The 23,700-nt window shown below is 40.5% G+C and overlaps 1 protein-coding gene across 1 annotated transcript; it reads right to left on the reverse strand.

The window, feature by feature from the left end:
* Nucleotides 1–14,378: 14,378 nt before the first annotated feature.
* LOC103186995 (ras-related protein Rap-2a) lies at nt 14,379–20,758 on the reverse strand. The gene has a single exon (XM_042334256.1). It carries the CDS (start codon nt 20,676–20,678, stop codon nt 20,127–20,129), a length of 552 nt encoding a protein of 183 aa, XP_042190190.1. The 5' UTR covers nt 20,679–20,758; the 3' UTR covers nt 14,379–20,126.
* Between the last annotated feature and the right edge of the window lie 2,942 nt (nt 20,759–23,700).

A 23,700-nucleotide genomic window follows, 5' to 3' on the forward strand; every position in this document is an offset into this window, starting at 1 on the left:
ACACTACAGTATTTGGAAAAACTTGGCCAACAATCCTCTGGATTCATTGGTTGTTCGTCTTGTGGCTAATTGTGGGATCTTGCTGATGCAAGTGCTGGGTGGTGATTACTTGTTTGCTTTGAAATATTTTGAAATAAGATTGCATTTAAAAAAAAGCAAATTCTTTCTTTATTCTTTTTCATTCTCTCCTCCTACAACCAACCTGTACTTTATTTTTGACAAAAACTGCTTAACAGAATTTCTTTTAATAAACATGCTAAACATGCCTTCTGGTACTGCAACCATTAACAAGGAAGTAGAAATTTCAGTCAGGTTAGACATTTTTTGCTCAATAGGTTGGGAAGAGGAAACTTACCACCAGTAAGATGTTAAGGCAATACTGCAGAAAAGAATGCCAAGTCTGTCAGAGGTCAGACTCATAAACTCTCATTTCATCCCATACTAAAGAGGCGATATAGTGTAACAGGCAACGGCAGGATAAGCATGCTTTGAAATTCATTACAAATCCATGCCCACGTTGAATCAAAGACAAAAAAAGAAGCCTCCTGTTGCAGCAGCTGCAAAATGAGGATTAAACTAAACACAGCAACTGAAACATTTTAAATAAATAAAAAAAATTGAGCGCAGCAAAACTGAGGATGTATTTTTAATGCCATAGATTCAGTACAGTAGGATAAAAAGTCCATTATTCCACAATGCATGACGAGTAGGGTTAGCAAACCATTAATAAAATGCAATTTTCCACAGTTATGGCCAAAGGGGTTCTGGACATTTTTAGTGAGAATAGGATATTCTCATTCTATATTAAATTCCACTGATGGCAGTAAATTTTCCTGAGAGGAGTGCCCGTAACTTAAGTTGTCAGCAGATGGACAAGCTATACTGCAATTTCAAATATCACATTGTTCACATTGTCATGTAATTTTGTTGTTGTCGTTGTTCAGTGTGTGCTTTGAGAGCATAAACACAAAGTACACTAAAACCCTGGCATTGTCACCTCAAGGCTTGATTACGGGAACTCCCTCCTCATCGGCCTTCCCAACTCTTCCCTTCACAAGCTGCAGATCATCCAAAGCTGCAGCTCGTGCACTCTCACGCACCAGGCTCCGTGACCCCATCACTCCCACCCTCACCCGACTCCACTGGCTTCCCATCCCTCAGAGGATCGAGTTCAAGATCCTCGTCCTCACCTTTAAGGACATCCATGGCCTTGCCCCCTCCTACCTCTCTGACTAACTGATTCCCTACCAACCTGCCCGCTCCCTCCGTTCAGTGGGCTCCAGCCTGCTCCATGTCTCCCGCACGACCCGCCCCACCATTGGTGGCTGGACTTTCAGCCTCTCTGCCCCCAGGGAACTCCATCCCAAGGTCCCTTTGCCTCGCTTCCTCCCTTGTCTCTTTCAAGGCCGGTCTCAAGACCCTTCTCTTCGACCGTGCCTTTGGTCTCCCTCCCACCTCTCTGATTTCCCTCACCCCTACCCCACCCCTCCCCCATGCTCAGGCCCTGACACCTGACTGTTCAGCGGTTTGGGATGTCCTCCCAACGTGAAAGGCGCTCTATAAATATAATTTTGTTGTTGTTGAGTGTGTGCTTTGAGAGCATAAATACACAGTACACTAAAACCCTGGTTAGCCAGATCAATCAATCGGGGTGGGGGAGGGGGGTGTGTGGAATCCAGTCCATCGAGGTAGAATTTCCGACTAAGTGTAATAACAATGCCAATACTGGCAACTGTTGGCTTTTTTCAGTATCGAAAAATAACGGTAAATGTTGGTGCGGATATTGTAGTGGTTTGAATCCCGTGAGCAGAAGATAGTGAATAAGCTGTCTTCTGCTCGCAGGATTCAAACAATCTAAGCCAAAGTTGATATCCATGGTCTCTGAAGGCCAGCAAGCACAGGGAAGTGGGGTGCGCACTAGGAGAGCTGGGCGGAGTCTCCATGCTTGGTATTTCTATGCGAATAGCGTAAATGTTTTATTGAGTCACAATTCTGCCATTTAGAATCACCACATTTTCAATCACACAAGGCCATTCTTCATATTGTGCGCGCTCTTTGAAACAGCTCTTAACTTAGTCCCAGTCCCTTGTATTTTCCCCAAACCTTTTATATTTTATTTTTCAAAAAACTGTCCAATTCTCTTTCAAAAGATAGATTTTGCGTCAACCACCCTTTTCATAGGACATTTCATGCCCTCGGTGTAAAAACAAAATCTTCTCATCTCTTACTTTGTTGTTTGGTGATTATCTTAAATTTATACTCTCTAGTTTCCAGTCAGTGGAAATTCTCCTATTTACCTTATCAAAGATCTTCATAATTCTCTATTCTTAGAATATATTTCACTGCGGTAGACTTTGATCCGTTAGTTATAATTTCATATTCACAAAATATGTTACACAATAAATGACAGGAGAACCATGAGCAAGGTACAAAATGTAGTTTAATCAATAATACTGTAGTCAAAACCATCATTAACCTGCTAAGCAGTAAAAGCTCTTCAACAAGAAAAATCTCTAGATTTTCAATAACATTTGCTTGGAAAGCTATTTTGCGACTTTTATGACTGGTTATAAATAAAAGGAAGCTGAACTGCAAGATCTACAATATAATCCTTTATTTGCATAATTTTCCGAATTTTAAAAAAATTGTAATCTGGTCATGTTAAAATGCAACCACACTCCTCGGAGATAAGTGCTTCTAAAAATATCTACAGGCAAACGTACACAGTGTGCGTGTTTTGTTTGAAAGCCCCCCCAGCTACATTTAACATTTGAGGCGCTGAAAATATAATCAGAATACGTTAATCATTTTGAAAAAGACGGAAAGAAACAGAAAAAGGCAAAAAGAAATTTGAAAGCTATTGGAATAATACTTTTAAAATTCAACCTGAATTTCTAAGGAAATTTCATGTCCCCCTTTGTGAGAAGCCTTGCTGCCTTACTGTGAGGTTCAGCTGGCTTCTGGATTTTCAGAAGTGTTATAGCTTCAGCAAAAGAGCGCAGCGTATTTAGTAAATTAATTTGCATAATATAATATCCAGTGAAAACAAATTGTATGTGCATGTCTATTTCACAGGGTTTTACTTGGTTTGTTCACTCGAGGCATTTTGTTGGTGACTAGATGAAGGGGTGGTGGGGTGGGGGGGAGCGAATGGCTATTACTGAGATTGATGGAATGCTGCCAGGGGCTTTTGTGACATTAGTGTAAATGATGCTGGAGGCTGGTGAAAATGGCTAGTGAATGAATGGCCTAGTTATCCCCGACAAGAGCAGCTGAGGGATGCATACAATGGGCAATTTTTATCAAGTCTTCTCCACAGAACAAATAACTGCACAGTAGGTCTGCTCCTAGCTTCTGGCACCTCGAGCCTTGAATGATCAAAAAAACAAAAAGCAATCCAAGGTCCCTTTCCCCCCTCCCCCTCATTTCCTCAACCGTCAACTTTCCACATAGAGCCAAAGTGCAGTTATACCACCTGACGACAATGCCACCAGTAATCAAACCCCATTAACTAGAACAATCCTGTTAGTGTCAACATTAGTTTTCTTGTTTCAAAGCATTATTGAGCATCATGTGACTGTAGTAAACAAGATCTTACCACTGACCCCTTATTTCATGTGTTAATTCCCTCCACCCCGCAGCTATCCATCAACCTTCTCAATTGACACACTGTTCATCTGTGATTACTGGCATATACATCACTTAACCATACTTCTGAACGTGCCTGTAAAGTTTCAAATGTTTCTTGGTTTTAAACTGCTGCTTATTATTTTGCTAATAATGATAAAGGTTTAGAGTATATAAATAGCCTGAATGTCCACGGCTGAAAATTAACTTCTAAAAACAAAGGACCTCAGTTACCTGTTAGACAGGACACTTGTTCAATAGGCAGCTCTAGCATGAGTGTCAGTCTGGCTCAGTTGGTAGCATTCTCACCTCTGGAATCAGAAGGGGTTGCAGCATCATGTAGGGACTTTGAACTCACGGTGTCTAGGCTGATATCTCCAATGGGGTATGCAATGTTTGAGGTGCCATCCTCAGTATGAAAAGTTAAATCAAGGTCCCGTCTGCCTGTTCAGGTGGATGTTAAAGATCCCATGGCACTATTTGAGAAGAGAGGACAACGTTTCCTGGTGTCCTGGCCTACAATCCTGCAAGTGAAATTGGTTATTCACTTCATGGCTGTTTGCTGTGTGCACCTTTGTTGCTGTGTTTGTCATACAGTCACTACACTTTACAGTAAATCCTGTGAAGTGCTTTGAGATGTCCTTCCAACGTAAAAGATGCTAAATCAAATGCGACGATTATTATCCTAATAATACCACTCAATCATTTTATTTTTAAATCTCATCTCCCACTTAGATGCATGCACTGCTCAATAAATCCCTGAAAGGATCCCTGTTGTACCAAATTTGTGAACCCATCACCGGGTGAGCATGATTATTTTATTTAAATCTCAATGGAAACCAAAATGTTGAAGGTAAGCATTGTATAAGTTTAACACCCCAATCTGCCTTTTCGGCATACATCCTTTGTGCTGACCATACATTAATTCTACATTTATATTGCTGCAAGTGGTTGTTCTGAGATACATCAGAGGCCCGAAGTTTCACATGGTATTAAAATCGAAGCTTGTGTAGAATTTTGAAAAAGTCTTTAATTCAGATCATTTGGAAATTAGTTTTCATAAGTTCATAAAGCGAAATGGAAAATGATTTGTAAATTAATACTGAATTGAAAGACTTTCAAAATTTCATGTAATCTTAAATGCCAAGACAATGGTCTTGAGGCAGAATTTCATGTGGCATTTTGGACTACAGAACTCACTGCACCAAGCATGTAGCCAATGGCTGGGGAAATTCTGCACTGATCATTAACAGCGAAACCTATTTTATACGATATGTACAAGCTCTTAAACTACTCGGGCAAAACAACAGCAATAATGCATAGCTAAAGGTTTTCATAGACCAACTCTTATCTGTTTTGGTGATATACATCACCTCCCCCAACTACAGAGTGTCCACCCCATTTACCAGGGCTGCTGCTGGCAGTGAAATGAGAAAGTAAATGGGGTGTAAAAGAACAGATGTCATGGTGAGTGCATTTCCTGTACTTAAATGAATGTCATTCATTCGCTATAATTAGCCCTATACATGGAAGTCTAGAAACCTAAACTCAGCATTGGTCAGTCATTTCAAAATTAAATCATTTCACATATCTGTATAACCTGCTAATGATGGAAACCCAAGTGTTCAGCAATAAGATGATGGGTTCCTGATGAGCTTACCCAGGCCAGATGCAAGGACACAAAGAGCATTTGCATTTTTATAGTGCCTTATCACATTGAGATGTCTCAAAGCACTTCACAAGTAATTACCATTTAGTGTAGTATCTAACTTTGTAGGCAAATATTGCAGCCGTTTAGGCAAGCAAGGTCCTGCACACAGCGCCTTGGCGAATGAGTATTTCATCGAGAGAATGTTGGCCAGGTCATTGGAAGAAATTCTTTTGAAAAATCTCACCCTGATGTGGGATCTTTAATGCCTAACTGAACTGGAAACTCCAAGAAATATTTAGACTGTGGAATGTATTTAACACAGCACAACTTGATTAGAATTATTGTGTGTTCACTCATTTTGAATGCAAGCTTTTTGGCTAAATATTTCACATTGATTTTCTAAAGGTGGAAATTCAACATTTTTTTAAAAAATCTGTTTGCTTTTACATGAATATTCATTCACTGGTTCATGTTAAAATTGGCCACTAGTTGAGAATACGAAAGGATTTTCAAAATAATTTATCTGAATTAAATGCCATTCAGATCAAACTACTGTGCAATATGGTGATGGAATCCCAAGGTAAGAGTAATGTTAATTTTGGGGGAGCGTTTCCCTCCCATCCCAAAAGAATCACTTATTCCTGAAAGGCTAGTTTGCTTCAAAATAGACCTAATAAATAATACTTATCTTATCACTTTATTGAAACGTCTCAAAGCACTTCATTGCATTTACTGTAAAGTGTAGTGACTGGGTAAATGTTTTAAGGCAGGAAATTGTCTTGATTTGAGTACAAATCCTGGGCTAATTTTATACATGATAAAATAAAGTTTTAAGTTATCCTGACATTTACAAACGTCTACTAGGACATTTTTCAAATAAATTATGGGACAATAAACAGTTTGCAATTGTTTACAGATAACACTACTGCAAGGAAAACAATTACTGCACGGACAGTTTGAAGTTAGGATCGAAGACACTCTCCTGATACATATAGTCAACAAAGTGCACAGAGCAAGTCTGTTACTATCAGTACAGAGCACAACTTAAAACTATGCAACTTAATGCATATCCCTTTAAAATAGAATATGCATCCACTGTAAATGGATTCTCAACCCTTTTCAACATTGGCCAACCTTTCACAGAATTTTAATTCAATCCAATAAAATTCACCCTGCAAGGAATTAGACCTCTATATTCCACAGTATATTTTTCCTACTACATTTTGGTTGAACAGAAGGTCAAATATGCTTTAGGCTTTGTATTTCAAAATAATTGGCTACAAATTAAGTTAGAAGTCATTTTAGAATACATTCGGCTGAGTTGGCTGTGGTGTAGTCTAGTCAGGTAGGATTTGTAATAAACTGCCCACTACAATACATCTGCAGCTACATCCTGTGGTGGGATTCTGGTTGTCATAAACAAGAAGCCTAAGAGCACTGGCTTGGTCAGGTTCAATACAAATCCAGCAAAATCTATCACACTTCAAAGCTGACAAACATAACATATTTCCTCATTTAATTTGATAGCAATATGAAAAGTAAGTTTCATTTTAATGGGTTTTGACAAGTATTGGACAACTTTTGCAGGTTTGATCTATGCAGCAAAGTAGTAAAACAAGGGGAAACAAAATCCTGAAGGAACAAAGCAAAAAAAGGAATTTGTACTTCACAAGCCAAACGAAAGGTGCAGGGTCGTGGCAATTACAAACCCCAAATAATTTCAAATCATTTTATGGAAATAACAGTACTATGTATTATTGATTTTCTAAAGGTGGATATTAGACTTTTTAAAAATCTATTTGCTTTTACTTCAACATTCAAAGCTGACTCAACCGAAGCATCCAAAAGGGAATTGGATAGATTCCCAATTCAGTGGGAAGTTGAGGCTCACAGTATAGGTTTGAGAGAGGGAAAAGGATGAAGAAGTGAAGTGGATCTAAATGTCTCTCTCACGCTTGACCACTGACATGATTTATCTGATCACACTGACATCCAGGGTCAGGTTTATTCTGTAGATCATAAATCATTAAGACCAAATTGGTTTATATGCTTCCAAGACTCGGCTTCTAATACAAAATTATTTAACACATAAATGTGCATTACTTTCACATGCTTCAGTCATTGTCACATATTTGATATGTTTTGCTTTTGGCTATAAAGGAAAGACCCTCCCCCACTCCACCACACACACAACAAAAAAAATCAAGGATGAACATAGTTGAATGCCCTCTGGAGTGCCTTTGCTCAAGCTTCAACTCTTTGCTCAAGCTTAAGTTTAATTCAGCAAGTAATGAGAAAAAGAATTGCATGTGTGAGAGAGGGGAAATAGAGGGGTGTGGATTTCCTGTGAAGAAAAAACACTGGCATGGACTAATTGGCCTAAATGGTTTATTTCTGTGTAATAATGTTCGATAGTGTCTTTTACATTGGGAAGACATCTTAAAGCACTCCACAGAGCCAAATTAGAATTGGGATTTATAATTATAAAGCCTAAAGGCAAATCAATTGAACTGTTGAAAACTGGCCTCTTTCCTTCTCTAGGCTACGTTTCTTTCCCCCACCCATCCAAGCAGCTTACAAAAATCTGAGTCCTGATCAGTATTTATTTACCTTGGTTTGGACCTATCCCTACATCCCACAGAGTATTATGTTAAGATTTCTTTCCTTCTCAAGATTCTCTTCTTACTTCTTAGTTTTAAGTTTTCTCACAGTAAACTTACATTCAGACACTATACAAATACTATCAGATCAACCTGAGCACTCAGTTCCCTAAGGGAAAATGTGTGCAGAGTAGCTCAGGCCTACAGAAAATCAATCTCCATTTCTTCCATTGCTGGGATTGGTGCGAAACAGGTGGTGTGTGGTGGCTAACCAGATGGGCTTTCTGCATCACACTCTGTGCAGCTGGAAGACATCAAATCCCAAGTGGTTTATGAAGCCATTAAAACCTGAAGACCTCGGGGGTTAGATTTGTATATCATGTAAATTCCTGAATGTATTTAATTGTTATAAAGTGTTTGTTTCTGCTAAAGTCTATTACATTTTGGAATAGGCAAAATGGATTTCAAAAAATCGCAACCATGTTATAAGAATATTCGCTAAGAATCTGGAATTTGCAAGTCTTAAATTTCAAACAATATATTTTTTTGAATGAGCATCTTCCTTTGTCAGCTGTTTTCCAACTCAGGTGGTTGGATAATGCGAGTCTTTACCCCACATCGATATTGCTCTATAGCTCAAATTACAATATTGCTGTAAGTAAAACCAATTTGAATCGACAATATTATTCTCTATAATTTTCCAAAAAAGATGAAATATTGCTGCACAATTCTCCCTGCTGCTTAGTGAATGCAAGTAAAACAACAGCAAGATTACATTTGTATAGGGCCTTTCACATCAGGAGGACGTCCCAAGGCGCTGGACAGAGTACAGCATTTCAGACCTGAATTGGGGTCAGGAAGGGAGAACGGAGGGGAAGGGGGTTGGCCAATATCATGGTCAAAGAGGAGGGTCTTGAGGCGGGACCTGAAGGAGGCTGCAAGGCTGAGGGATAGAATTCCAGAGGTTGGGGGCAGAGTGGCTCTCCAACCAATGGTGGGGCGGGTGGGTTGGGGAACGTGGAGCAGGCCAGAGCCGCCTGAGTGGAGGGAACAGGCGGGTTTGTAGCGGGTTAGGAGGTCGCGGAGGTGGGGTGGGGCGAGGCCATGGAGGGCTTTGAATGTGAGGGCCAGGATCTTGAACTGGATCCTCTGAAGGATAGTGAGCCAATGAAGTTGGGCGAGAATGGGGGAGATGGGGTCATGGAGCCTGGTGTGGGAGAGGACACGGGCTGCAGAGTTCTGGATTATCTGCAGCCTGTGGAGGGAGGAGTTGGAAAGGCCGAGAAGCAGGGGGTTTGCATAGTCGAGCCTGGAGGTGATGAAGGGATGAACAAGAGTTTCAGGGCCCTGAGGGGTGAGGTAGTGGCAGAGTCGGGCGATGCTACGGATGTGAGGGAAGGCAGAGCGGGTCACGGCTTGGATGTGGGGGAGAAAAGACAATTGAGGTCGAACAAGACACCTCGGTTCCTGACTGGTGTGGTGAGTTGATTGGTGAGTTGAAGTGTGCAACCATGGAGGTTGATGCTGCCAGAGCCTGAGGTGCTGAGGCGCTGGCGTGAGCCAATCAGGAGGGCCTCAGTCTTGTTCACATTCAACTGTAGGAAATTTGCCCTCATCCAGGACTTGATGTCCAACAGGCAGTTTGTCAGGTCAGCAGTGGTCCTGGAGTTGAGGGTGGAGGCAGAAAGATAGTGTTGTGTGTCATCTGGATACATGTGGAAGTTGACCCCATGTCTGCGGATGATGTCACCAAGGGGGAGCGTGTAGATATTAAAGAAGAGAGGGCCAAGGACAGAGTCCTGGGGGACGCCAGACGTGACAGTGCAGGGACTGGAGGAGAAACCGTTAGAGGCAACAAAGTGGAGACGGTGAGAGAGATAAGAATCGAACCAGGCAAGGACAGAGCCGTGAAGATTGAGTAAAGCGGAAAGGCGGTGTATTAGGATGGAGTGGTCGACATCGTCGAAGGCAGCAGAGAGGTCGAGGAGGACAAGGAGGCATTGTTAAACTTTTTAACAATTTAAAAGTTGAGAAATTCAGGTGAGGGCCAAGGCTACAGGATGAGAAATAGTGAACTTGTATTTTTATAGCAAAGTATTTCACAAGTCAAGATATTGTGATGTACTGTATAGCGATGCTTTGGCAGCATTGAGTGAATAATCAATTAAGATTGAGGATTATTGGCCAGAACATTGGGTGTAATTCGCTTCTCAATTTCAAATTGTGTCATAGATTCTTTGCCATCCACCTGAAAAGGCAAACACAGGATCTCAGCTTAATGTTTCATCTGTAGGATCACACCTCTAAACATGCAGTGCTCCTGCAGTACTTCACTGGAATGCCAGCCTTGGCTGTGAGACAACCTGCTGATCCAGATTCAAGAATGCTACCAACAAGCCAAACTGATTAGGGCTACGAGTTTTGCACTCTACTGCTTCTGCAACAGTTCTGACAGAATAAACGTTTACAACAGAACTCATTCATTAACTGCTCAACATCTTTATCAATTACTTCTGATTTTAAGAGAAAAATAATTTCAACCAGCCATTGATCACCGAGTTTAAACACATTTATGAGACTGAAACAAATGGTGCACATTTAAGAAGAATTCATCAGAAAGCACAAGAGTCAGGTTTCATTAAATAAAATTTAATCTTGTTAAAATAATTTAAATCCAAACAGAACACAGCTGACATGTTTGCATCAAATTATATTTACACTTCTTGCTCAAATTAGAACAGCAAGGTTACCGTAGTCAACATCTGATAGAAAGGATGGTGTTAAATATTCAGTTTGTGTTAATGCTCAACAGCAAACCACCAAAGAGGTCATGTTTTATTCACCCTGGGAATATTGATGTTGAAACCAAAATTAAAACAGGAATCAAATACAAAGAACAGGATCAAATAAATGCAAATTAGATCTTTTAGTAAAACCTACAATCTGTAATGAATGAGATTTTTGGTTTTATCAGTCAACTGCTGCACTGTTAAAACCAAATTTACATGTTAAGGCAACATTCTTTACAAAGGGAAATAAACAAGAATGACTTTTCCAATGAGAAGTCAATCATCTTACAGTCACTCAGTTACTCTGGCAGATATATTGAGTGAATACATATTGCCTAGAACACTGCTCGACAGTGATCCGCAATGGCAGTCTCTAAAAGGCAACCTACCCTAGTGAACTACTCAGTTATCATCAGTGCTCAACAATGAGATTATCATGTTAGGGAGTTCTTCATTTCTTACAGATAAAAATTTGTGGCATGAGTTTTTAAAAAAAAAGAGACAATTGAATTTAGCAGCAAAATGGCTTCTAATTCAATTTAGACTACAGTGAGGTACTGTTAATAAATAGATAATGTTTAATCAGAAGTTCAGAAGCCTCAGTGGTTACAATTGGACAACCTTACAATTTGACCAACTTTTCTTGGTAAGATCAAGTAAAGTGGTTATAAACCTGGCTGTTACATTATTGCCTATACATTTTATAAATTTTAACGAAAGCCATACTTGCTAAACATTTTGTCAGATGCAGAAAAGCCCAAAACGCACTTCAATAATGATCTGAAAGTTTGGCTGCCTCCATTTCTATATTGTGCTGGGAAACATCAAAAGATCATCCAAAGATATAAAACCATTAAAACTGCCAACTTTTACTACTTACCTAAACAAGACTGCTCTACTAAGTAACCAAAGCATTGTAATTGCAACGCTGATCTTTCTTGTTACAAACAAAAAGATGCCATATGTAGTTACAATTCAGACTGCCAAAGATTAAGAGATAGCATTGGACAACATGCATTGAGAACATGTTTTTTTAAACTATCAAGGCCGTATGTGGTCAACACACCCAGTTTAACTAGACGTTGCTCTCCAAACCATTTATATGATCACGATTCATTTGGGATTCCACTCCAGGAGTGTACATTCTTGGAGGCGAATTACTCACCTGAACATACAGGATAATTTTTCCCCACATGGTATAAAGTGATCACAGATTCAAACTAAACCACTGTTAGCAATTCGATTAATATCACTCTTGATTCATGTTTTAAACTGCTGCATGGAGGTGGGCTTTTATTTTCAACTCTGCACATACAGGTATACACACACACACACACACACAAACATCAGTGGTCTATTACAATCAGATATAGATATTACATGCCAGAAATGCATTAAAATCTCTGAGATCATGATCAGAATGTCCTTTTCATCTTGAACTTCCATAAACGTGCTATATTTAGTGTTTCCTTTAGATGAACACCTCAATCACAACCTGTGGTAAAGCTGTAACAGAAACGGGAAAGTTTTTTTTGGAAGTAAGCCAACAATAGAAGTTGTCAACTTAATCGATTTGTTTTAAGGTTTATGAAGTCAGGGTCAGGATGCTCATCTTGTGAGAGGAAAAGTTGGGATTAAATAAACCAGTACATTTAATATGTTATCCCTCTACAACTATAGTTGCTGGGGGAAGTTAGGAAGGGCTGCTCGACTGACAAAAGAGGAAAAAGACAATAGAGCACGCGATGCTAAGATTAAATGATCATTAGAACCAACAGAACTTTCATTGCTGAAAATTATTACATCATTGAACAGACCAAACACAGGCAGTGTAGTCGTTTCATTCAAATAGAATACAATGAGAACTCCCATCTGAAGAGTAATTTGGGTCTCTCTCTCTCCCCCCACCCGTAGAATTTGCCTGTTCAACTCACCACCCCATAGTTAGGCCATTTAATTACTGCAAAGCAAATGTGGTCTAAATCACAACAAACATAATTGACTGTTGAAGTATAAAATAGTTACTGTTGGTGTGAATCAGGTAGAACATTCATGTATTTAGAGGAACCAATGACCTTTGGTCTTAAATGCAACCCACATTGTCACACGATTTTAATAAGCAATAAAAACTCCCCCAAAAAGATCTCATATAGTCAATTCCTGTCAGAGCAAGATTCCTTGCGCATCCACACCCCCCAAAAAAGGGTCATTTTTTCCTTCTGTGATTCAATTTGAAGACTTATCTACATTAATTGTAGACATACTAGATTGAGAAAAGTGCAATTACCACACTTTGTAAAAGCAGGAGACAAAATTAGCTGAAATTGGAAGGCTATAAATAGTTCCTTTTATGGCACCAGCATCGGTTTTACTGTTAGTGTATTATTTTTTAAAACAGACAAACAACATCATGAAATGTTTTAAAATAGAAGCTCTTTTTGCCTTCTCCCCATTTGCAACGTCTTAAAAAAGACACCATTTGCCAAACTGGACAACCCCCAGACACCACATAAGTGAAACACCTTCAACTTATATCTATGTCAGATAAATAATTGGTATTCTTATCAACTTCCCACTTATCAATAATATGATTAACAACGACCAAACTCTACTGGATGCATTGGATGAAAAGACACTGGAAAATGACCATATAGGCGATGGGAGAATGCTAAACTCAGTTTTGCTGAATAAACCAGACCTCCAATACCGACAGAGGCAATTTAAGGTAAAATAAGTATGCTGAACCCACTTTCAGTGATGCTACGAAAACAAAATAATCTATCATTATGGAAAATACACAATTTAAACACAAAATTTAAAGGCATTAATTTTGCAAGTAGTTAACATTTCCTAGCACAGCAATAATTGAATGTGTATTTTTAGCGTTTTTCCCCTGTATCTGTGACAAATTGTTTATTTCTTTGAAGCGGTAACCAAAACTGTGGATAGCAGAAATGCAATAGATGGTTATTTGGATTTTAGGATGATGTTCGATAAGGTGCCACACAAGAGAATTGTGGCCAAAATTAAGGCACATGGAATAGTTGTAAGGATAGCAAAGTGTCTCACAGAATCCTTAAAGAACAGGTGGCAGAGAATGGGAATTAAGGGATGATTTTCCATTTGGCAGGGAGTAGTTACTAGTGAGCTTCAGGGGTCAGCATTAGGACCTCTCTTGTTCTCCATGTATACCAATGATCTGAATGCAGATGAGGAATATCTATATGCAGATGATACTAACTTAGGAATGCTGTTAACAGTGACAAAGAGTGCAGCAAGATACAGGCAGATATTAGGAGAATTGTAAAAAAATAATTTCAGCATCTTGGGACGTCCTCCCAACGTGAAAGGCACTATACAAATGTAATTTTGTTGTTCAATGCAGAAAAAGGTGAAGGGGTGCATTTTAGGAGAATAAATAGTGATCAGAGTTGTACTGAGTATTAGTATTCAAAATGGAATGGAGGAACAGAGGGATCCGATGATACAAATACACAATGTTAAGTAATTTGCAGGTAGAGAATAATTCAATTTGGTATGTGCCTTTCACGTTGGGAGGACGTTCCAAAGCAATTGATAAGATTTTACAGTGAATTGGAGTCACTGAGTATTTGTGGCTGAACACAACCAATTTGTGCGTAGCAATGTCCCACAAACAGTCATGAAGTGAATGACCAATTATATCCGAGGACAGAACTCCCTTCTCTTTTCAAATAGTGCCATGGCATCTTCAACATGCACCTGAACCAGCAGACACGACCTCAATCTGCATCTCATCTGAAGGATTGCAGCTCCAAATAAGTGACATAAACCCCTAGAACTGCATTGGAGTAAGTTATATTTCAAGTCCCGACGTGGGCTTGAACTCACAATCTTCTGATTCGGATGCAAAAATGCTACCGCTGCGATAGGCTGACACACTAGGAGAGAAAATATTTAAAAAGGCAAATAAGATTTTATAAGTTTTCCATGCAGATCCACAAAACAGTTTATGAATCTGTACAAGACATTGGCTAGTTTGAGGCTGGTAAATCATGTCAGGTTTTGAGTGCCATATTATAGAAAGGATAATAATTAGATTTATAGAGAGTGGCATATAGCTAATGAAAAGAAGCTAGAGAAGTTAAGACGCTTTCCATTAGAGCCAAGATTGAGGGTGATATGATGGAACTGTTTAACGTGAAACAGAATTTGAAACGATCAATCATGAAAAACCCTTACCTTTGGTCGGTAATTTAAAGACAAGAGAGCATGAATTTGTGATTATCACTAGGGGAGTAAAAGGAGAGGTTTGGAAGAACTTATTTTCCCAGAAAGTGCCAGGGTACAGAACAGTTTGCCAGGGAAGGCTGGCAATTGGGGACATTTAAAAGAATTGCTGAAGCACATGGAGTGGAAGGATATTAAGAGGTTAGTGTGAAAGAAAAGGGAATGGCACCCTCCAGCATCATACCTTTCTATGGTTCTAGACATTTGAGTGAATTTCTATGCTCAAGATGTTAGTGTTAAGAAATAAAATACTTTCCCATTTTGGGAAACCACTGTCAACATCAATCATTCTCATGTCAGGTACATGTAGAGTGAAGTTCTTGATCAATGCGGCTCAGCCTCAACCTCAGACGAACACCTTTTATTGCACCTGTGACATGTTACATCTCTTCACTTTCCTCTAAATGAGATTACAAATTAAGGGCTGTTTTGCACAGTAGACCAGTGTACATTTTGGGCTGAATCTGAACCCATGTCCAAAAGACGAAAGCCCAGGGTAATCAATGAACAGTCAGTTCACTAGCTTTTCTTTTAAAAAAGATTTTGCTCGACACTATTTAAATAAAATTAATGTTTAATACAATTTACACTGCATCACCAGTGCAGAAAAGGTTAGTCAGAATTCTATGAAAGTAGACAATGACATCAAACATCTCAGCATATGGAAAAGAATGATCCTTTTATTAGATCAATTTATCTGAATTAAATTCAGATAAATAGATTTTTCAGAAAGTGCCCATTGTGCCAACCAGTCTACTTCTGCTCATGTAGAATTATGCTGATGTTAAAGGAAGCAATTAATAAATTAAACAGTTTAATACCATAGGAATTAATTAACAGGCTTCTTGTTTTATGACAATACAACACAAAACACTGCATTAAAAAACAGACTTTTAATAGCCTTTGCTGACTTAGAATCAAGTTGAATCATAGGCAGCACTAAATCAAATTTAGAAATAGTTTTGGCCTAAGTATTTAATGTCTTACCCTACACATCATCAGTAAAACTGATGCATACATTCACAGTTGGTTCATTTAAGAGTTGCTGGAGAACAATGAAATGAGAAGAAACTCAATGCAGATCTTAACAGTTTTACTTGTGCACCGTCATTTGAATAAGGCAAACATTTTCTTTGAACAAGATATAAAGCATCTAACAAATCATTAGAAGGAAAATTTCCTGTGTGAGGTCTGATGTTGAAACAGGAAAAAAAATTCAATTTGAAGGGCATTTTAAAAAGAGCCAGTTTTAATATGGTAGACAATTCTCTTCGCCCCCCCCCCCCCCAGAGGGTCGCACTTAATTGGTTTACGGTCTTAGAATCTTGCTGGAGTTTTTCATTCTTTGCCTCTCCTCCTTTCCAGAACTTAAATCTTGCTAGCCATGATTGCATACCACACCATATGGCTATTGTGTATGTATAACTCAAGTAACATAACATCAGCAGACTTTAAATGTGTATGGTGTCGAGGCCAAGCCAAATTCTATTCACACCCTACATTTTTCAGAAGCAGGAGGGGGTAAGGAACCAGATTATAATCAGTGGCAGGAATCCTGGCCAGCTTTTCGCTCCTTTCATCTTGTATTACTGCGATGGCTGATATCAGCCAAATCAGCAAAACACGATTCAAACTGGTGACCATTTGGTACTAAGCATTTTTACCTACGTCAGAGGACTCTTACGATTTTGTTACAACAATTGAACTGTTTCTTCAGAATTCCAACATCAAACATTTCAAGGATATAAATGTAATGATCAGAGAAAAGCTATTAAAATTCTGGCTATATTCACGACAGGAATAAGATAGACCTTTGTACAACTATTGTCCTGAACTACATTATACACAAGTTGGCTAATATGCACAGTATTCAAATGGACTTTAACCATCTCCCATTATTACAGTACTGCACTTTGCTAGATCACTTGCATTGCCAGAGGCTGAAGATAAGAATTTAAAAAAAAATCACAAAAATAATTCTGAACAATAAAACCTTTAATTTTCTCAGTCTCTAACCAGATAGATTTAGCATCCAGTTAGTCTGTAAAGAATGTTGCCCAACACACTTAAAGTACAGTTCGGTGCTCAAGCATTATAAAAAAGGGAACTAAATGCTGCTGTGAATACATATGAATATTTAGGTAAATATTTTTTTAAAAAAGTAACGCAAGACACTGTTTGGAAATGTAAACATAAGCCAATATATACCCAGGCGGTCAAGTACATCTTTGAATGATTAAAAATGTCTGCACATTATGAGCCAAGCTAAGGCTCCCACCATCCAGGTTGTAACACTGCACAAAACAAATCATTCACTGCATTTTTTCTTCAGTTTATTGTTCTGGGAATGGAAAATAAAACTATTGCTATTTTAAGCATCTTTCACCCATGCACTCTGTGGCTTATTTCCCACTTGTAACTTCCAACTTTTCTTCTCCTGCAACAAGTCACACGACCAAACCACATACATCAGCCTTCGAAGATGTGAAAAGCTATGTGCAGGAAGTCACCTATAGAAAGCCACTGAATAGCTCTGGAGAATGAGAAAACTTCAAACTGAGAACCAAGTTGTTTTTATGCATCAACGACATCCAGCTTCTTGTTTGGGTTTCCACTCATGCTTAATCCTGACCTGCAATTTAGTCCCGTAGGGAATCTTGTCATTAGAAGCAGAATCCAGATGCATTGGAATTCTGTTCATGAGGTTTGTCTGCTCCGCTCCAAGTGTAACAACTTTTATGATCTGATAAGGTTCCAGGAACAACTCCTCCTTGTAAAGAGGGTTTGAAGCAACTTTACACAATTCCCACTGCTTGATTCTATACAATGGTAATGGTAATTAACTTACAAAATAAATAAAATCCTGGAACAGAACCATCGCTGATTTGAAAACAAGCAAAATGATAAGACTGTAGTGACAAACATTTTACTACTTTCATTGATAACCCCAAACTTATTTTTCCACTAGAGATAACCCCCCGGACTTTGCACTAGAGAATGTTTCAATGTAAGACTTCAGTAATGATCTGGTATTCAGCCATGCATACATTATATTCTTAGTTTAAAGATACAAAATCAAAAAAATAACTCACAATATTTAAAGTATTTGAGCACCTTTCATAAAACAAAATATATGTAATTTTTCTGCCACTTCTGCATCACAAAAGCAGGATACAGATCTTCTGGCATGTACAATGGGTGAATTCAGAGGGTTCCTGTTTCTGTAGAATAAACTGATACATTAATATTTTCCTTACCGTGCAATATGAGAATCTCAACCGCATTTGTCCAGATTTAATTTTCAGTGATTTTTTGAATATTGTAAGATTTTATGACATTTCCAACACAATACAAGTGATTTTATGGCATTCAATTTCCTTAAGCTGTATCAAGTACCACAATAATGCACATTAGTTATCAGACTGAAATACTTGTGGGATAACTTTTCCCTTCCAGAATACAAATCTATGAGGACATTCAACTTTTTGCGGAATCTCTATGAACTTGATTGAAGATTTTTCTCAACCTCACAGAGGCAATTTTGCCAATTTCCTTGTCCTCACCTATATGATTAGAAACTGAACAAGGCTTTTTCTCCTCTGCTCCCATAAAGAAGCAGAGTGAAGTGCAGATGTCAAGTTGGAGCAATTTCCCTCGAACGTTTATCAGGCGATTTCTTTTATCTCCTCAATACTGGGCAGCCATCAACTTTCTTCTTAAAACTGATGGTGGTACAGTATTTTGTTTCTTTTATAAAATGACAGCAAGCATTCATCAATCGCTGTCAATCTCATTGAGGCAGGAATACAACTGATGTTACACTTGGATTACTGAAGGATTCTCAATTTCCACCTCCAGCAATAACATGTTTCTTCCTGTTTATTGTATCACACAGCAGGAAAATTGTTGACTTTTCTCTTCTCTCTCTCTGCTGCCCATTCATGAATCATCCTCTGCATTTTCAATATAGAACAGAAAGGCGCATCATCCTTGGTATCTATTGCTTGCCCTCATGAAGTACATTAGAATGCTGGGGGAAGTGGCATTGCCACTGTTTCTTACAAACTAGGGCGAATAAAACAATCATCTTCTCTGACGCATCTGAGGAGAAGCCAAATCTAATAACTTTGCAAAAGGTGTTTTCCTTTGCAATACAACAGTTTGAACAGCACTGATCTTTGCTTGAATGAACTGTGGTCTGGCAGGTAAATGTTCTTCTCCACTGTAAAACAGAAACTTAGCCAAATAATTGTCCTCTGCTCATTTTCCTTCTGGCTGCACAGCAAGATTAACTGTAATGGACTGCACTGTCAAGTTGTGTGGCCATTAAGGTACTGCCTTAATATAAGAAAATAAAACGATGAATTAAAATGGAAACGTCCTCCTTCCTGTATGACACATGGAGACCAGCAGTAAGCAGGTTTTCAGTTTGCTGCAATCAGTTGATGCTATCCTTCACCAATTCTCTCTCCTGTACAATACGTGAAAGGACAACAATGATCATAAGTGTCCACCAAACCGTACTGCAACTTTGATTTGCTTACTGATGAATTCCTGGAGAACTGCAATTGCTGTTGCTATCCTCCCCGTGTATAGTATGCAGTAGGGAGTTTAAAGATCCAGTGTTCACCCCCACCCCCCAACCTTTGTCTCTGAAGAACAGCACTGACCCCTTCTGTTGCAATGTGTTGTCTAGCAGGAGAGGTTGCTATCCCATGTATACTGCAGGTACAATAAATACCTAAAAGATTTAAGCTGGCTTCATCTTTCATTGCAGGAAACATGAACTGACATTCTTTTGTCAATTTCTGTACAATTTGCTGTTGGGTTTTTTCCCCCCTTACAATATCATCACAGCATTTAAACTCTCTGCAATTGATCCTCATTGGATATGAAGAAGGCAGCCAGATGTCTGCTAAGAGGGGGTATCCTCCCTTATATAATCAAACATTAGGTTTTAAGATTTTATTTCTACAGTCTTGGTTACACAACACAGGAAGAACAGCACTGATCCCAATCTGTTTTAGTTGTTCAGCTCCTTTGTTGATTTCCTCCCGTTTGTAACAGCAACATGAAATATAACAAGCTCTTTTCTGCGAGGTTGAGCTGTGTTAATAGACAGTTCTCCCCAAATATGACTGACTGAATTTAGTCTCTTTTTCCCCCAAAAAAGTTACCTTCAGTTTTTTTTTACTGTATAACACAGGAAGAGCAGCACTGATCATCCTTATCGGGTTGAGCTGCATAGTTCATCTGCCTGACAATCTCGGCAAACAGCTCATCCACCATGGTCTTGCTCTTGGCCGAGGTCTCCATAAAAGGGCAGCCCCACTCCTCGGCGAGAGCCCTACCTTCCACAGACGAAACCTCCCGCTCGCTCTCCAGATCCACCTTGTTTCCCACCAGGATGACCGGCACCTTCTCGTATCGCTTGACGCGGATGATCTGGTCCCTCATGGGCTTGATGTCCTGGAAGGACTGCTGGTTGACCAGGCTGTAGACCAGGATGAACCCCTGCCCGTTCTTGATGTACAGATCTCTCATGGAGGCGAACTGCTCAGTGCCCGCCGTGTCCAGGATCTCCAGCACGGAGGGGGACGAATCGACCTCGATCTCCTTTCGGTAAAAATCCTCAATGGTGGGGTCGTACTTCTCGATGAAAGTCCCGGTCACGAACTGCACGGTGAGGGCGGATTTGCCCACGCCGCCGCTTCCCAACACCACCACTTTATACTCTCTCATCCTCCTCTGCGGCTTGGCCAGGAGGTGTGGGCGGCGAACAGCCAAAAAGAGGGTGTTTTTCTTTTTTGAAAGTAGTAGTTTCTGACAAAATTAAGGTTTTTTTTTGAGAGTGAGAGAGAGAGAGAGAGAGAGGGGGGGGGGAGGGCGGGGGGTGGGGGGGAGGGAGGGAGGGAGGGAGGGGGGAGGCCAATTTTATATAAAAACTTGCACTTTTCAAAACGCGTTTTTAAAAGGTTTCCGGCGGCAGCGAGAACCACACAAAGGCGGGGATTGCTGGGGCCGAGGCCAGGCTACGGGAAGCCATTCATTGTGATGTATATTGGCTCCTGGCGGCTTTCCTCCTCATCTTGTCCTCCTGTCGCTCTCGGCTCTCACCCCGAGCCGCTCACCTCCAGCACCAACAACACCACCACCACCACCACCCATACTCTCTGTCTCGGGCGGGGACTCACTCGCGAGCGCCGCGTCTCACGCGTTACTTCTAGGCCACCGTACCGGAAGTGCCTCCGTCCCCACTCTCCAACGGTCACAACGGCCGCGGGCCAATCAATCGCGCGCGACGCTCTTCCGACGCGTCACAGCGTCCGTGACGTCCGCCCGAAGCTCGGTGGCCGGTACAATGGGAGCGGGTGGTGTGGGGGGGGAGGCGGGACTTCCCTTGTGACTGCCCCGCTCGGGCGGCGGGGGGCGGGGGGGGGGAAGTGAGGAGCACAGACAGCTTCCATTGGGCCACTGCCCTTGTGATGTAACCGCCCGTGGCAGCCAATCAAGAAGGAGCCGTGACCGACGTGTTTCCAAGGGCGGGGCAGCTCGGCCTTCCCGGATGCTGTCGCCATGGAAACGGGGCAGTGCGGGGGTTCTACCCGCAGCAATGCCACACGGCCCCACCCGTGAACCCTCATCCACACCGCCATCACCTCCCCCCCTGGGCTACTCCAGGCCCACCCCCCCCCCCCCCCCGGTGCTGCTCTCCCCAACTCCACCATCCACATCTACGCTAAGCTAAGCGCTCCCTGAGGCGCTGCCCTGTGTGGAGGGCGCTGTGTTGTTGGCTATGGTCTGCTCGTACCTTGTCCCCTCCACTCCACCATCGGCGACCGCTCTTTGAGCCACTACTCTCCGAGCCTTTGGGACGCTCTGTCCCTCTAACTTACCTTCTCCTTCCACTCTTTTGGATCACACTGAAGACCTTCCCCTGTGACCGTGCTTGCGGTCACTTTGACCCTCCCCCAGCTCGGGGTCAGGCTCCGCCACTGTTAAGTGCTCCGAGACGCTGCCCCGCATGAAGGGCGGCATATAAATGCAAATTGTTGTTGCGCTGTGAGTGAAAAAACAGCTTTGGGCAGGTGCCTAATTTAAATAATTTTTTTATTATAATGTTTTTAATAAGAATCCTCCCCACACACACCCATTGAAGACCTTTTCTTATAGTTTCAAAAGCACTGATCTATATTGGCCACTCTGCTACACCATAAGAAAAAACGCATAATATTGGGGTACTTTTAGTGGACTTTGGGCTACAAACCAAGTTTAATTTCTGGCGATCCCACCCATGGCCTCTGTCTCCAGAGTTCCATAGGATGGGGTCCGAGAAGCTGAAGACCCGATTGCCGATGGGAAGGGCCAGATGGTGGATGTGGAGCAGGCTGGATCCACTGAGCGGAGGGAGCGGACAAGTATACTTTAATTCACTTAGAACTGGCTACTGAAAAAGGTGTGCGCACCGATAGGGCTAAAAAAAAAATGGCCACTTGTCGTGTTAGACATGTGCTTACTGAATAGAGGTGGTTTATTGTCGGCAATGTTCCAGTGTGATTGCTTTAACAGGCTGTACAAATGTAATTTTGCTGTTGTTTTTGTTTGACTGTGTATACACATACCACCTACACATGGAAATTTCCCTCTGTCTGGAATGGAACTCTCCCTGGAGGGAAGCATCCCACTTACCTAATTCTGGAGAATATAAGACTCAGGTCGACGCGAGGCAAGGCATGGGACCCAGAGTGTGCGTTGGGGTAATCCTAGAGTCTAAACAGCTAAAACTGCGAGCTTCCCATTGAGAGCACTGTTTGGTAATTGGGCAGTTTGATCCTTAGCTTTTTTGCCTTACGTTAAAAAAACAGGAGCAAGTATCCTGACTGATCTTCTCTTACCCAATTCACCTGCCCAACTATCACTTCAGATGAGATTATCTACTAGCGATGAAACCTTTCAGTTTTTTTTTAACTTGTTATTTTCTGTTCAGTTATCCCTTAGGTAGCTATAAAAAGTGATGTTTCACAGACTGTAATGTAGTTTTGCAGGAAATCAGTAGTTGTCTTGAGTTTAATAGCTGGGTTACCATCTGTTGACCTCCGTAGATTAGTTTCATTAACTACACTTTGAACAGTAAGAAAATTCTCGCTCTCGTATTTGTATTTTTAATCTGGACTAAATGAGGGGAACTGATTTTTCCCCTATGATCTTCTGTTGCTAAAGTAATGAGAGCCCAGCAGGTGGAGCTATTGAACCAGTTGTTGGATCAAGGAAGCAGGGAAAGGTTCTATTTTCAATTGAAGAAAATATATGAAAAAAAACTGGATGATTAATTAAAGGTGTTTTTGGCCTTGACAATTTGTACCTTGTGGTGATTTTTCTGGATCTGTATACACATCTTAACACTGAATTATCTTTATTCTTGAAAGGTATTTTACAGTCAGATTCACTTCTTGTAACAGCCAACACGATAAAACATACAATACCTGGCCCAGGGAATACTCTGGAATGGCATAAACAATGAGTGGAGTAGGTTACTGAATAACAATAAAATCCTACTCTTTGATAGCCATTTAGTTTTTTAAGATATAGGATTGTTGAAAAAGTAAATAATAATCCTTACATGTGGTTATAGCACCTTTTGCATCGGGAGGATGTCCCAAAGTGCTTCACAGAATATTTTGTAAAGTGCAGTGACGGTGTGTTTTACAGGAGCATGCAGCAGCCATTATGTGCATAGCAATGCCCCACAAGCAGCCATAAAGTG

The sequence above is a fragment of the Callorhinchus milii genome, unplaced genomic scaffold (assembly GCF_018977255.1).
Source record: "Callorhinchus milii isolate IMCB2004 unplaced genomic scaffold, IMCB_Cmil_1.0 Scaffold4, whole genome shotgun sequence".
NCBI lineage: Eukaryota > Metazoa > Chordata > Chondrichthyes > Chimaeriformes > Callorhinchidae > Callorhinchus > Callorhinchus milii.